General features: G+C 31.8%; 1 protein-coding gene across 1 annotated transcript; it reads right to left on the bottom strand.

The window, feature by feature from the left end:
• Nucleotides 1-258: 258 nt before the first annotated feature.
• TDO2 (tryptophan 2,3-dioxygenase) lies at nucleotides 259-17,226 on the bottom strand. Its single transcript, XM_016138629.2, is given in 14 exon segments — nucleotides 259-677; nucleotides 2,362-2,452; nucleotides 3,152-3,231; nucleotides 4,344-4,401; nucleotides 5,651-5,704; nucleotides 5,707-5,751; nucleotides 7,078-7,135; nucleotides 8,357-8,464; nucleotides 9,625-9,811; nucleotides 11,433-11,560; nucleotides 12,649-12,719; nucleotides 15,531-15,621; nucleotides 16,893-16,998; nucleotides 17,162-17,226. Coding segments are annotated over 14 exon segments (1,266 nt in total). The 5' UTR covers nucleotides 17,197-17,226; the 3' UTR covers nucleotides 259-523.
• Between the last annotated feature and the right edge of the window lie 203 nt (nucleotides 17,227-17,429).

Genomic DNA, 17,429 nt, shown 5'->3' with positions numbered 1-17,429 from the left:
GAATACCAAGAAATGTAGATAAAAAGAATTAAATCATTTAGTTTGTTAAAGAAATAAACCTTGACAAATACTATTTATTCCAAGATTCCAAGGCATCTTGGTGACAGGAAAAAAAGTTTGAGTGAATAAGTCTTTGTAGAGAATGGTACATTTTATTGCATGAAATATTTGAAATAGCTGGTTTAAAAGCTTATAAAGTATAAAATAATGAGATAATAATTAGGTTAAATGATTACAGTAGGTAAGTATCAGGGGACATTAAGTTTTTAATAGGAAAATACTTATGTACAATGTTACAATTTAACTGAATTAATTTTATCTTAATGTTTTATATTATCACAAAAATTCTTAGTTTTATATTGTCACAATAAATGAAGTAACATTATTTCCAGGATTAAGTCAGAGCACCACAATGCTTAACTATGAATATATGTATATTATATTAGGACTCTTCAAATATTTAGCAAAATTTATAGGAAAAAAACCAGAAATCAGTGTTCTTCATAGATTTTTGCAGATGATTTTAATCTGATTCTTCACTGCTGAAGTAAGAGCTATCAGAATATTCAGCCATGTAAAGGAATTTATGAATATTTGGGTTCATCTTCGGTATCCAGTGTCGGGGAACCAGGTACGTTGAAAGATTAAATAAATCTACAAATACCTTGTACCTGTCACTGGAAAAACACATATATACAGATGTTTTATTTACATGAAACTTTAAAATTTCCCATAGAAAAATTTTATTTTTCAGATAATGATATTTTGCCATAAATAATTAGTATACAGCATTATATTTTACATTACATGTTATTATATCTATATTGTATTAAGTAATATTAATATGAAAATTGTTTCATTTTTAGTCTGCATCCAAAGTTCATGTCCACATAACAGTATTATGTGTTTCATTAATCCTGCCCAGGCTGGTTCATATTAAAAACTAGAATTTTATTATTGTCATAGTATCTTTATAAAGACAGTGGAAGGTTTGTCGTTTCTGACTTTAAAAGGAAGGTATGAAAAATAATACATTTAAATCATCAGTGTTTTCAGCTGTTCATTAGAAAATATGTTTTACCTGCAAAGTAGCGTCCAAGCAACGGACATGAATGGATTAATAAATCAAAATCCCATCTTAGATTCATAACAAATGTCTGTAAGGATGGTTTTAACACTTAAACTTGCTTTCATGTTTGTTTGTCAACTGTTTTAACTGTTGTAGTTTTATATCAGAAGAATATTTGCTTTTAAAGTCAAATTTAGGTTCAAATCCTGGTCTGTCACTTGCAAGTCATGTGACCTTGGACAAGTTGTCCAAACCTCAGTGTATTGGTTTCTAACTCTATAAAATAAAAATTACAGTCCTTTCCTCTATCCAGGCCCTTGTGAAGATTCGATGAATTAATGACATACTAGAAATGCTGTTTGTGTTCATTATTCCCACCACCCACTGATGTGTGTCCTCATTGGGTACAACCTTTTACTTTTTCATACTTAGAGAATTTATTCCCAGAGAAACAGAATATGTAACTATTGTGAAAATTCACCGATGAATTTTCTAAATCATTCAATCTAGAGTTTCTTCCCAGGGAAAGTGAAATATAAAAATGATGAAAAACTGAACCTGTGTATTTTATAACTTAGTCAATCTGGTTGGTAAGAGTAGGCATGAAAAACAATACTAAAAAGAATTTTGGAGACTAAATGTGAATAACATTCCTGAGCTGATTCTCTTATTTCAAAGGGCCTTGTAGATTTCCCAGTTTTCAGATGAATCTATCTATCTATCAATCAATTAATCATCTATATATAAAGAGAATCTTAAATAAAATAAGACAAATGTACTAAAATCTTTCTAGCGGGTTTTAAGTGCTCAATAAATGTTGAATTTTTTCTTGTAAAAACATGAAAAAAGACCCTCTTGGAGAAAATAGAAGTAGTTTTATACTGTAATATAGAGTCATATCAGGAAACATGAGACTGTTTTTTATCTGTGTCATTCATCTCACCAAGAAGACATTAGTAGATTTAATGATAACTGTTTTAGTCTAGCCTAAACTAGCCAGAATGAGTTGGAAATTTTCTACTTGAATCATTTCTTATGTGTCCTCACAGTTCATGCAGCCATAAAAACCATATCTCTTTCATCACAGGATCAAATGATGAACTTCCAGAACTAAGAATTTTTACAACGACTTCCAGAGTCCCTAATAAAAATACTTGAATCTAACTTTAAATGTTTTGTCAGCCAATAGAACAAGTATAAATGACTTTTCCTAGGCAACGCACATACATATGGAGAAACAAAGACTTGCCAATTTCCATCAAGATAAAAAGGTGAATTTTCCCCCATCTTACCTTACTGTTGAGCCCAGGTCCTGGTAGCCTGATGACCCACCTGTGCCACCTTTGCTACCCAGCATTCTGTGCACCAGGCACACATGGTTATCCAGGCAAACACACAAATTAACTCCATGCATATTTTTCTGCCATTAGTTCTAAAGACAAGGGGCTGACAATGATTATTGCTTCTGGGAAAAGGCTCACATCTTATCACTTAGCCATATGGAAGGTTCACGTATGAAAGCCAGATGAGACCAGCAGGTTGCCTGGCAGCCCACTTGGTTCAGGCTACATGCGTCTGACTCCATCCATATTTATAATTTACCTTATGAACACAGTAGGGGAGGACAGGGCCACATTATGACTTTCATGAGCTCTAGTCATTTTGCTTTTATGGGTCTTTTCCTCCATTAATATTTTTTTCTTAATTATATTTTAAAATTATATTGGTATACAGATGAATAGATTATTATTATATATTGAAACATTTGCTTGGATCTAAAGTTTTTTTTTTTTTTCCTGATTACCAAATAAAACATTTTCATGGTCCCCAAAAATTGGTGTGTGCTCTAGGCACTGTGCCTGTTGTATATACTGGGCAAGTAGACCCTGGGAGAGAGTAATTGTTAAGCTAAACACACACAACACGCACAAACACAACACACACAACAGACAACACACACAACACATAAATAAAGGGGAAAGAAAAGAGAACAGAAAGGGGGATGGACAGAAGGAGAAAAGGGGTAAAGGAACAGGATGGAGGGAGAAGAATTATGGGGTCGGGATGAGAGGGAGGACTTACATCTCTATTTAGTCACGAGTCTGTCTATGTTCATAAGAAAAGTCAGCAACTGAATAGGGACCTGGAATCTAGGTTCTTCCCTAAAAGGGAAATAAGAAGGAATCTAAGCAAGTTTAGTGTGTTAGGAAGAGCATGTGTTTTACAATATCAACTTTGCCTCTTAGGCTCTGTGCATTTCTGCATTACTCTCCTAGTTTTTCATCTCAAAAATGGTGGTACCACCACTCAGCTTACAGTGTTTGTTTGAAGAGTTTAAAATATCCATGTAACACACAGGAAGTAACTAGCGAGAGTCCCACCTAACATCGGTTCTCATTAAAAGGCAGACATATGCACAATCTCAGATTTCACAGCTAAAATTAGTTAAAAAGTTCTTCCAAGCAAAGATATTAAAACAGAAAAAAAGAAGACTACTTTTTCCTCTCTAAAAAATGTATTTAATATGTATTTTTTTTCCTTTTCTTCATCTAATCCTTCAACTCAGTACATTTTCTGCTTAAGATAGTAAGCTTGAGTGGCATACTTTTAGTGAGAGCTTAGAAAAAGAGTACAAAAATATTTTTTTATGTTGCCATTCTGAGAAAACAGATTTGAGAAAATTAAAAATTAAAGTAAGTAAGACATGTAGCAAATGGGTATTTTCATGAGTGTGTTTTCACTAGTGTTCTGACTCATTTAATTCATGATAGATGAAGATGAGACCTTCAAATATATAAAGTAGGAGTATGTGGACATTTAAGGGTCACCTCAAATGTATTAAATAATGAAGACATTTTACTTGAAATTGTTGAATAAGAATTTACAAGGTATTTTCAGTTTATACATTATTTTTTTTAAATATAAAACAGGAATAACTACAACATTGTTTAATGACAGAACACATTTCATGACTGAATTTCTGTAGCAGATTAAACTTTAGCCCTTTAGGATTCTTAATGTCACATGTAATAGAATATAAGGATATTTGATTAATTTGTGTGAGTATTTTTTTTAACCAACTACAGAGATAAAGTTATACTCTTACTATTTAAAAGAAAATCTCATAAAACCTCACAATTTATTTTCTAAGCTTTCCTCCAAAACTAAGTGACTTATTAAAACAATGATTGCAATGTATAAGCTTTATACTTGATATGTTATCTATAGCCAATCTTCACTTTTAATTTTTACTTCTCTTCTAATTTGCTTTTACCTGTAAAAATAAATCATCAGGGCCCCCTGAAGTGCTCTGTATGACAGTCGCCTTTCACCTGCAAGATACACAGCAAGTTTTAATAGGTCATTTAGGGTAGTCATATACATTTGGCACCATTGCCTTAAATAATTGTTATATGTTTTTAAAAAACAATGTATGTTTTAGTTTAACAATTTTATCCCTTAGCTTGAAATTGGAAAACTATCATATCAACCATTGTTTTCATATTGGATTTTAAAAGGGAAACAAATATATATATATATATATATCTTATATATCATATCTTTGTGTGTGTGTGTGTGTGTGTGTGTATCTCAAAACATTTTTTGAATTCTCAAAACCTTTAAATTCATATTAGGAAAATCTGGTATAGGAAATAATTAATTTCCATGATAGAATGTATTTTCCAATTTAAAATAGTGTGGCGACTTCCTTTTACGAAGTTAAACAAGACTTATTCTAAGTTTCACTTGAAAGTACTTTTTGCTGATTCACTTAAAATTACTTAAATTACTTAAAATCACTTGGCTTTAAGGAGTATAAACATTATACAAAATCTCATGTGTGTGTTACAACAAAAGGCTTTGCTCTATCTGCGGGAAAATAAGACTGCTATTCTTTACTGAGGCTTTATAAAAAACAGGCTAACAACCTTTAATATTATAGATTTTCATACTAATTTCATATACTGCTATGCCTTAAATTCATAAAAAAAAAATCTGCCTATTTCCAATTTGTACAGGTACTTTATAATAAAAGTTCTAAATAAAAATGAGCATGAGTTTCAAACAGATAAAAGTTAAATAATAAAGGTATTGATTGTACTGGTCAATTAGCTTCAGAATATAATAGATCAGTATTAATAATGCCAGAAGTCCCAATGTGTGCTTTTCCTGGTCTGCTTGGGAAACTAATTTCCTTGGGCAAGTTACCCTCACGTTTACAATGGAGTTATTCCTTCTCTAGCTTATTGTTATTGTAGTATTTGCAATTACATGGTTGTCTTCATTTCTGTATCTATTAGGCTGAGAAACCATATTCCATGTATCTTGCTAGCCCCCACATCTTGCATATTATGAAAGTTTCTACCAATGTCTTTGAGATAAGCTGGGCATTTAAACCTGTTAACATAGAGTTATCATAGATACTATTAATCCTGTCTTGTTTCTATGAATGGAATGTCAGTTTTCCTTTTATTTCTCACAAGTAAGTTTTGATCTTTTGGTCTCACAGTAGTACACTGCAGGGAAATGATAATAAAAAAAAAAAAAAAGGATTACCTCTACTCATATAGCATCACTGACCTTTATTAAGGAGATGCTCTTGACATTTCTCATCAAATAAAGAGAGTAATATCTTTTTTGTTGCTGAAATTCAGCCATTTTTTCCTCTTTTTCCTCTGACTCTTAGCCTTTGGGGAAAAAAACACATTAATATTCCCAATAGAGAGAATAGATTCTTATTTTATAAAACATTGCTTGTGAGAAGTAGACTCACAAGGTGCAGAAAGGGTATACTTGGATATTTACAATTTATTATGACAACTTAGAAATTATGGCTTACGAAAAGGTATCTTTCTCGCACTGTTGTTTCTATCGTATTTCAACAAGTGATCTGTTAGTCTAAAATATTCTTTAAAAATATCATGAGAAATGAATTCACTGGGTATAGTGGTCAATAATGATCTAATTTTTGACAGAAATTACTAAACACAGGAAGTAAAGTGATTTCACTTTAGAAAAGTTAAGAATTTCCGGTCAGGAAAACTATTAACTATTGAAATTCTATATTCAGTATTGTATTCTGTAAATATAATGTCTTAGAGATATTTTACCATTATATTTTTATTCATTTGTTATCTATTGATTTGTTTAAGAAAATTTTTATTTTTCTGCCTACAACACATGCTCTACTTGCAACTCAACTAATTAGGCTGGAGAAAAAATTAATTAACCTGATTATCTTCAATTCCCCAGAAGAACCACACTGTGTGGTAAGAACTTGTATGTAGATTATTGCCAATTAATTATTCATTTTTGCAGCAAATGTCATGCTAAGGTGATAGAGATAAAGTTATGAGCAAAAATTGAATCCCCTGATCTTATGCAGTGTAATGTCTGATGGGAATAAGACAATAAATTGCAACCATGGATACACGAGAGTGTCCTATACCATAGAGTGGTGTACAGAAGCAGTTTAGTACCATGGTAACAGATTAGTAAGGAGGTCAGGAAAGGCATTCCTGCAGAAATTTTCCTCTAGCCAAGACCTGAAGGTTGAAAAGGAGTTACCTGGGGAAGAACATTCAAAGCGCTGAATATAACACATAAAAAGACTCTGTGGTGGTAAATTTGAAGAACTAAATTCAATTTAAAGAAATTTATTATGTTTGGGTCACATGAGATCACGAAATACCTTTACTGTTATCCTGAAAACAATGGGGAGATATCAAAGAGTTTTATGCAAAAGCAAAATATGAATTTTTAACAGACTGCTCAAGCCACAGTTTAGAGAATAAATTGGAGCTATATTGGGGAGGCCCATGAAATAGTTGAAAAACTACTACTTTAGTCTGGGTGAAAACAATGGCAGTTCGCACTTGATTGGTGGTGGTAGGTTAGAGAGAAATAATTGACTTACTTAGAAGATTAAGTTAGTAGCATTTGGTGATAACATTTTGTTGATCGATGAAGAAAGTGGAGTACCAAAGGATGAGTTTTGTGTGTCCAACTTGACAAATTATGTAGTTTATAGGAGAATGACTTAGAGAAGACCAAGTTGATACAAGGCTGTATAGAAGGAGAAATTTTTTGGACTTTGTTTTTATCAGTGCGTTTTTGAGAGGACCATGAGGAAATATAAATTAGGGTGTTAAATATGATCTGAAATTTAAGAAGATATCTATGCTAGAGGTAAATGTTTAAGAATTATTGGTGTATAGGTATACATTGAAGCAGTAAGTATACATGAGTTCATTTAGTGAAAGAACACAGAGAAAGGATATAAAAGCTATAAGCGAATGCATTGGAAAACCTTACAATTTATTGGTCTGAGAGATAAAAATGAGCCAGTAAAGAAATAAGTCCCAGAGAATTAGATAAAGACAGAATGTTGTGTACTAAATCCAAGAGGGGAAAAGGTTCAAGAAAGAGTATGTAGTAAATAGTATTGAATGCCACTGTTGGCTCAAGTAAAATGAAGATAAAAAGTGGCCATTGGATTCATGAACATGGAGGCCATTTATGAATGATGGGAGCAAAAGGTAGACTGGATTAGTTCAAACAGGGAAGATAAATAATTATGCTAACTACTGTTCTAAATACTTAACAAATATTAATCTCATTAATATGAGGTAGATACTCTTATTTTCTGTTTTACCAATAACAGAAGTGAAGCAAAGAGAGTTAAGTAGCAGAAGTTCAATGTCACACAATTAAGAAATGGAGGTGGGATTTGAACCCGTGCACTGTGATTTCAAAAGTCCCTCCTTTCCGTACTACCTGCTACAGCTTCACAAGTCAGGAATGAAATAACTCCTTCAAGAGATTTAGTCATTAAAAAAGGATGAGTGGCCTATAATTTGGAAAAAATGAGGAATTAACAGTATTTTTTTAGAGAGAAACTTGATATTGTCTGAGAACCAGTAGGAAGAACCCAACAAATACATAAGAACCAAGGGAAAATTGTTATGGCTAAATATATTTGGCTGACTGGTCCTTCGTGAGTCTACTGCAATCTAAAATTGGTCATAATCTGCATTTTTAGAATACAACTGACAAATATATTAATCTCATCTATTTATCAAAGATAAAATCTTGCCTACAATGAACTCCTTATTTTAATTTTTATTGAACATAAATAAAATTAAATTGGTCATGTAATGTATTCTAAGCAGATGAATTTATGAAATAAACATAAGAAAATGAAAGTTAAAAGGAAAGTAGAGAATTGTTATAATTACCAATACTTTTCTATAGTAAGCTTATATTTACTTATGGAATTTTGAATACCTGAATTTTTGTGAATTCTTCTTGTAGGCCTTTGACAACATTTTTTTCAAACTTTTCCCAGAAGTTAAATCCATGCAGCTCTAGACCCAGAGTTCTTTCCAGCCATGCCTTAAATAAATATTATTTTAAAATGAGTACATGGTAAAAATTTAAATATGTAAAATACATTTGAACTAAAATTTATGAACTCGAAACAGAAAATTTTCATGTTTTTGAGATACAAATGTAATGTTTTTTTGCATGTAAACATGTTCTCTTTCCCTTCAATTTCTTCATTTAAAAATAGCAATATATTATATTTCATTTCTTAATCTTTAAGGCAATCATGTTACTAATATTAACTCTTGACTAATAAATATATTATTACAGAAATCTCACTTTTGTTCTATAAACCTGTGAATGTGTCTAAATACTGTTTTAATAAAGCTTATGGTTTATTTTCAAATACTTTATGTTTTAGTATCTAAAGGAATTATAACATACATAATAATATATGATCTCTTCTAAATGCAAGAGCATGGTATACTTAACAACTTTGAAATAAACTGCTCAATTATTTTAACATTCCACAAAACTTTTTAATCTAGAAATAAAACACAATTCATGCATCTCCTCGGGTTCTCACTTAACCTATTTTGGCTTTGAAATTAGGTTTGTGATTCTCTCCCTATCTTTATAAGCTGTTATACAGCATTACATATTAATCTAAATTTACAGTACCCAGAATTTGTGAAGGAACTCAAGACCATACAATACTTATTTAATAATGTACTTATGAACAAACAAATTAATTAGTCCTCAGAACTATTTATAGACCTACAGGGAATTAAGACATGAAGGAGAAAATTCTGAAGAGTATATACTCTTAATAATTTCATTTGAGAAAAATACACAACTCATGGAACTCTCGATTAGGAAATATTTTGGAGAAATAAAGCTTATTCAATAATTTAACCACACAGTTTAAAAATCAGCTAATTAAATGTTGCTTAGTATGGATGTTTAAAGGATTATTTTAATAAGATAAGGAAGTTATTAAATAGTAATATGTAATTGCTTATATCAATATTTCTAAAATTCTCAAGAATTCTTAATATTTTAAATATTATTTTAAATATAAATATGCATTTATAAATTTTTATAAATCCTTTTTTATTTACAATGAACGTTACCTAATTTTGATATGAGTTTTACAATTTTTACCTAACAGAAACTAAATTGACAAGATGTATTGAAGTAGACTGTAAAAATAGTATTTGCACATGTACCTCCACTTGTTGCAGAAGTGTTTTTTCCTGCTGAAACTTAAGCAGCAGGTCCTTATCTTCTCCTTTGAAGTTATCACAGTAATGTCTTTTGTTGTAAGGGACTCTCAAACCATGAGGAACACCTAACTCGTTTTCCAGTAGTCGGAATTGCAAACTCTGGAAGCCTGATGCTGGAGATAAGTACTCTCTGAGAATAAGTAAAGGAAGGGAAGAGAAGAAAAAGGAGAGATAAATTGATATTATAAATTACTGTAATGATTTCTTGTATCGTGAGAGGTTGTCAGTTTTACTCTCCTACATATTATCAAGGATGCGGACACACAACTGCCTAGAGTTGAACCTATAGTTCAGACCTAACTAAAATAAGGAAAATGGGCTACTTAAACATCATTGTTGATGCCTGTCAATCAATTTAAATTTGAAATGTTTGTAGAGTTTGCAAAATGTGTATGTGTATGTATGCGTGCTAATTTTTTTTCCCTAAAATAAAGACAGATGGGCATTGAGCAATATTTTTTCAAGATTGTTTATAAATTATAAATAGTATTCAATCCCTCCTAAAATTTACATTCTTTGATATTATCATTGATCTCACCACCTAGTATTATTATGCACAATAATGAGATACCACAAATAAAATGAAGGGGACATTGACTAAGACAAAATAGACAATCAAAATATGTTATTACTCCTACCCTACACAACCACTCAATCTCTTAATTTTTTATATCTACCACAAAGGCATTCTGTTACATTTCTTTTGATTGTCAAACATGTTGGACTGCCTATTACATTATTAAATGCAGCAAATGTTCTAAGAAAATGTATCTTCAAATTTGGTATGGCTTTGTCTGCTTGGAAATATAGCGTTAAAAATTATAATTCAATCCGTAACTTATACTAAATGATGCTTTTGCTGATATCTTTCTTTATATACCACTCTTTTTTTCCTCCCATTTCTCTACATTCTCTTCAAAATGTTTTGTCTATCTTTTTGATTATAGACATCCTAGTGGATGTAAAGTGGCATCTCATTGTGGTTTTGACTTTCATTTTCTTGGCTATGTTTATATTGCTCAAATATGCTTATTCTCCTTATAAGACTGACATTTTGAAGGAAGCAGACACTTTTAGCAAGTTTTTGTAAGCATAATAGAGTGACTATGATGATAAGGAAAAGGAGCTATATGTTTCTATTTCAGAGTTGGGGAAATCCAATTAACCCTTCCACTAAAGTTACCCTTTGTGTTTTTTTAGCCAGTTAAGATATGTCAAAGGAACACTATTCCTTTCATATTTTTTCCCATAATATAAGCTGAGGCATGTACATTATAAAATGAATTATTTATAGATAATAAACTAAAAGTCTAAAATAATTTTTTAAATGATAAAATAATACTGGAGTTAATTCACAATGGCAGACGTCCTCTTTGGTCTAATATAGTTCCACTCTTGTTTCTCTATTATTTTTAGATTTTACTTTTAGATTTTTTTTTTAATTTAGTTATATGTATGATATCAGCCATTTTAGCCATTTTGATAAATTGTCTACAATTCACTTTGGATAAAAACAAGGCACAACAATGACTTGAAATGACTTGATCATATTATGTTTGTATATAAAAGTGAGCGATGAAATGTTTTTTGTAACTTTTCAAACACTTTGTAATTAAGACTCCCAAGCGCCCATAGTGTAAAGCGTCAGTAGGACGGTCTCCTCCTGTCACACGACACACTTGTCCGCCTTTTGCCTCGCTCGAGTGAGAAGGTAAACCACAGTGCATGAACACAAAGCCACAAGTGCACACCTGAAGTCACTGAAGTCCAAGGCGGACATCGTTTCCAGAACGGAAAACTGCTGCACCAGGAGTTTCAAGATCACAACCACGCGATACATGTGAGTAACGACCTTCAGCATGTTCCTTTCATCTCTGACCTGATGGTTAAGAAATGAGACAGTGGATAATCAATTCTGATTTCTAGAAGATACAAAATAGACTGCAACGATAATGCATTCCTATTAGTTTCATCTCTGTTAAGAAAAAAAGGAACATTGGAACTAAAAATTGCTATAAGAATATGTTGAACTAATGTCAGCTATGTGTTGTGTGCAATAAATGAATGTAAAATCAGAATAATTTTTCTTTCTTTGAAAATAGAAAATTACATGCAAGCAAGTTAAAAATAAATTATAGAACACAGCACACTGATTTTAAAGTAAATTTCTCCTTAAGTTTGCTCCAAGGAATAAAGATCAAGGTAACATGGAAACTTCTGGGGGAGGATTAAGGAGCACCTGGTCTTTACTGAGGGAATAAGTTGCCATTGACATAAAAGGGAATTGTATTCACATATAAAAGAAGAGTGTTGCCTGTATGAATGCTCTCCTTTCCCCAGCCCTCCTGAAGCAGGGACTCAGAGGTAGAGGACCTAAGGCTGGGTCCTGTGTCAGGAGGGCTGTGGGAGCAGGAAGCAGGTGGGAGTTGGGAAAATGCAGTTCAGACTTTTGCCACCTCAAAAGCTCTACTCTATTCTCCTCCTACTCTGATCCTCTCTGTCCTCTGTCCTCCCCTCCCCCTTGATTCCTCTCTTTCTCTCCTCCCTGCTACTCTTTTCTCTTTCTCCTCTTCCTGTTTCACTTTCCTCATTATTTGCTCCTATCTTCACAAAGTAAATACTCATTGGAAATACAATTCTGGTACCTGTTTATTAAAGGCTCTATATTCACTAGTCTGGCAACCTATCATCACATGAAACAACTTTTCTTAAGGGCAAAAAAAAAAAAAAAAAAAAGTTCTAAACAAAGGACTTGAAACTGAAATTGGAAAGGACTCTTAAAGCAATGTGTAGCTCTAGGGTAGCAATGCTGCTGGGAAAATATGATTAAAGCCTTGTCCTCTTAAAATAATTTTTTTTCATCAAGCGATAATTTCACTATTTGGTGTTAAATTTTTCTCATTAATACTATATTCTACGATCTCCAAAAAGAGTATATAAAGTCAATATCGTGACATAAGAACTCACATGGCCATTCTGAAAGATCTCTCGAACAGAATCTAGTTCCCAGAGGATTTGCTTAAACCAGAGTTCATGAGCTGCAATGAGAAAACCATTGTCATTTGGAAAGTTCTGAGAGCCTCTTTGACCATAATTATATAAAAGACATGGTTAACACATTGAAAATAATAAAAATGTAATTTAAAAATCAACAAATACCAATATAGCCCTATTCTGTGCTATAATCAAATATTAGTGATAAACTTATAATAGCTCCATTTATTTAATGTTTTAAAATGCCAGCCATATAATCTATATGCCTTATATTTGTAATTATTACACTAATTTCTCTCAACAAATATATTGTTTAGGTCTTTTAGGATATAGTACATAATCTAATTCTAACTTTCCACTGGAAGCTAGAGGTATGAGAAAAAGCAGAAGTAATACTCGACTTTAGTTATAAACTGAAACATCAGTATTTACTTACCTAATGTATATGACAAAGTTTTGGTTTCTAGGGGCTTAGAATATTATGGGAAGGGCAAGTTTATGAATAGTCTAAATCTGAAACTTTGTCATATTCATCTATTTCCTTCACACCTAGCATAGTGTTAGCATAAAATAAACATTGGATTATTTTATGAGTAAACGAATTAAATAAACCAATGTAGTCATTAGATGAGCGTAGAATATCAATAGTCTCAGAGATCTCTAGAGCATTCTATTTAGTACAATTATAAGGGTAAAGACTATGTTTCTGTACAAATAAGGAGAAATTATTATATTTAAATTACATTTAAGAAGACTTTATAGATTAAATTTTCATATTTGGACAAAGAGCAAATCAGATATTTATTTATTTAAATGAGTTTCAAGTATACAGTACATTGATTAGACACCTATATAGCTCATACAACAATCCCACCAATTATTCGCTCCCTCCCCAGGCCCTCCACCTAGCCATCATATTAATGCTAACTGCATTCCCTCTGTCATGCTCCCCATCCCCATAACCAACTATCAACTACCAATTTACACTTCTTTAACCCTTCACCCCATTCTTCCAGTCCCCAACTCCCCTCCCCTCTGTCCACCACCAAATTGTCCACTATATTAGTGAGTCTGTTTTTGGTTAGTTTGTTCTCTTTGTTCCTTAGATTCCACATGTAAGTGAAATCATATGGTATTTATCTTTCTCTCTTACTTTTTTCACTCAGTATAATATTTCTCAGTCCATCTATGTCATTGCAAATAGTAGAACTTCATTTTTTTAATGGCTGAGTAATATTCCATTGTATATATGAATCATAACTTCTTTATACAATCATCTGTTAATGGGCATTTAGGTTGCTTTCATATCTTGGCTATTGTAAATTGTGCTACCATGAATATTGGAGTGAATAGATCTTAACGAATTATTGTTTTGGTTTTCTTTGGATAAATACTCAAAAGTACAATTGCTGGGTCAAAAGGTATACCCATTTTTAATTTTTTGAGGAACCTCCATACTGTTTTCCATAGCCACTTTACCAATTTACAATCCCACCAACAATGTACGAGGGTTCCCTTTTCTCCACATCCTCGCCAACACTTGTTATTTTTTGATTTATTGATGATAGCTATTCTTACCAGTGTGAGGTGATATCTCATTGTGGTTTTAATTTGCATTTATCTGATGGTTAGTGACAAATCAAATATTTCTTAATCATTTTATGTATCCACTTTTCTGGTTTAACTTCATGTGGCTATTACTATGACCCACTAAATATATGTTGTAACTAAAGGATAGAAAGAAAGTCTCTCTATCAATAATGATACCTATCATTTGTTGTCTGCTTATTATTGCTATACCTTAGGCTAAGCGCTTAATGCACATTATTTCATTTCACCTTCATAAGAACTCCATGGATGAGAAGGTACAATAATTTTCTCCATATTACACATGGGGAAATGGAGATAATTACTGGTCAAGAAATCATATCAAGGTCACACAATTTATAATGGTAGAGATGGGATTCTAAATATGTACTACTCTGCCTTAATCCTCCTCTACTGATTTTGTTTTGGTGTAAGCCACCGATAAAAATGTAAACATAAAAACAAGACAAGTAACACATTAAGCCAATTATTTTCCATCTTTAATTTGTTTACTCAGAGGAGTTGATCATTTTAGTCAGTCAGTGAAGCAAACAACTGTTTGAGGAAAAGACACAAAAAATTAGTAGGGAAAGGAAACATGTCTAGAAATGAGGAATGCCTGGCTCAGATCATTGGGCCCTTGCCAACCAGAGCATAGAATAATGACACCAATAATCTTAGAGTAAATCTTAATATTTTTGGGTCACAGACTTCTTTAAGACACATATTCATGAAATTTTGCACATGATTTCAAAGAGTTCGGAGACTTTCTAAATTTCCAAAAGTCATAAACTGCTATGTTAAAAACCACTGCCCAGAAGTTATAAGTCTGAAGAGGATAACCACACATTTTAGACAAAATTTATGTTTCTGTTTAACATGTTTAGATTTATATGGGATTACGTAAAGTAACAATAAACTTGAGTAATCTATTTCTTGAAAGTAGTTTTTTTTAAAGTTCTAAGTTGAAAAATAGTAACAGCTTGTAAATTCTTTATGAATTCCAAGAGATAAAACATACCTTTGGATTTAGGACAAAGCTAAAGCGCACTCTGATCCAATTAGCAATGAAGTAACATAAAGAAGACATATATCCCAGAAGTTGATCCTATGAGAAATTATCTGACAGCAAAATATCCTCGAACATTTTTAATAAAGATGATTCTTTGACCTTTCACCATCTTTTGGTTAAAAGAATTGCAGCTTTCTTCATTATTGCTGGGAAGCACCTGTGGAACAAGCATTATCTAACTTTTTGTGCAACATACCTTGATGAGTTATGATGAAAAGATGTTCATCATGGATTTTATTTCCTTTTTTTTCACTTTGAAGCTCCTGTGCATTCAAATTTTTTTCCAATTTTAAATAAGAAAATAGAAAGACAGATTTTGTACAAACTTCCAGTTATAAGATAAATAAGTTATGGAGATCTGATGGAAAGCATAGCAATGATGGTTAATAACACTGTATTTTATATTTAGAACTTGCTGAAAGGATAGATCTTAAATGTTCTCACCACAACAAAGAAATGGTAACTATATGACATAAAATAGGTTAGCTAATGCCATAGTGGCAATCATATTGCAATATATAAATGTATCAAATTAACATGTTGCACACCTTAAATTTGCACAATATTATATGTCAATTATATCTTGATAAAACTAGACAAAATTAAATGCCTGATTTGAAATTGCGAAACTTGTTTTTTATTAACTTTAATAAGAAGTAGAATACAATACTGAAAAAATCCTTGAATTCTCAAATTCTCAGAATTCATTCTATTTTCTTTTAAATAATTAGTGAGTCTCATTGTGCAGAATGAGCTAAATTTGAGGTTTTCATTTTTTCTGAAAAATTTTACATTTGGTGGGATTCTATCATAACAAACTTTATTACACTCCTTGTGGTCATGTTTCTTTTTTTCTCTTGAGATGAATATGATAAAAAGCTTTATATCTTGCTTAGCTGACTGCGTATCTTCCATTCTTCAACTTAAGAATCTAAGATCTTAACATTCTTTATCAGCTCATTTTTAGAAATCCACTGATGAAGACATCAAGAGCTTGAATCATTTCACCTCTTAAAAATATGAAAAACAAATAGACTGAATCTTACTCCAGAATAATCTTCAAATACCTCATTTGTATCATCCCATTTTTATTTATTAATGAGTTAAATAAAACATTTGCCTTAATATTTCTACTATATAATAAGGGGTTTAAAAGAGAAAATTTTCTAGAATCATTTGTAATTATGTAGGTTGAGATTTAGTGACCATGTCTTATTTATACAGGTTATACAATGCCTGCCAGTCATCTAATCTTATTTATACTTTTCTGCCCAGATTCTCCATTTATTTACTTCTTCTACTATACCACTGTTGGAGAGGTAAAGTTTTATATGAGTCTGTTGAATATTTCTAGCAAAAAAAAAAAATGAAAAACCATAAATTTGTTGAAAAGATATCATTAGGTCCAAAAAATGATTTGATGACTAAGAAAAAATAAAACAAACAAACCAAAAAAAACACACACACACACACACACACACACACATGAAAATGTCACTTAGCAGAATTTAGTGCTCAACAATGGAAGCTAAACATTATAAAACACTCAGCCACTCACATGCAGATAATTGCCATAGATAAGTCCTCCTTTACTGGCTCTATTTATACTAGTTTGTGATTTGTCTTCTTCACTGTCTTCTACAGGGTGTTTTTTAAAATCATATCTGAAGTTTAAATAAGTGAAGAGAAAAAAATGGAACTTGAGAAAGCACAGATCAAGATAACAGGGAGACAGTTTTCAAATACTCTCAAAATTCAGAAATTAAAGGGTTCATACTTGGCATTTCTAAGAGCCTCACCATACTTAAAATACAGGTAAATACTTACTCAAAGTTATCTGGTAAAAATGAGCAGCCACTCATAGTGAAAATGCACTGTCTGAGAAGCACTGATGTTTGGTTCTGGCTGAATGATATTGACCTTCCTAGATATTTTACTGCTGCCTTTTATTTATCCTACTCACCTTGAATCTGCCAATCAGCCTTCTCTGTGTACCCTTAGACAGGCTCTCATTTCAACTGGTAGAGAAGTTGAACTTCTGTAGACTTCAGGATGGATTTACATGGGAGCAGTTTGTTTGCTAGAATACTGATAT

The sequence above is a fragment of the Rousettus aegyptiacus genome, unplaced genomic scaffold (assembly GCF_014176215.1).
Source record: "Rousettus aegyptiacus isolate mRouAeg1 unplaced genomic scaffold, mRouAeg1.p scaffold_m13_p_16, whole genome shotgun sequence".
Classification (NCBI taxonomy): Eukaryota; Metazoa; Chordata; class Mammalia; order Chiroptera; family Pteropodidae; genus Rousettus; species Rousettus aegyptiacus.
This window is presented reverse-complemented; position numbering and strand designations above follow the sequence as displayed.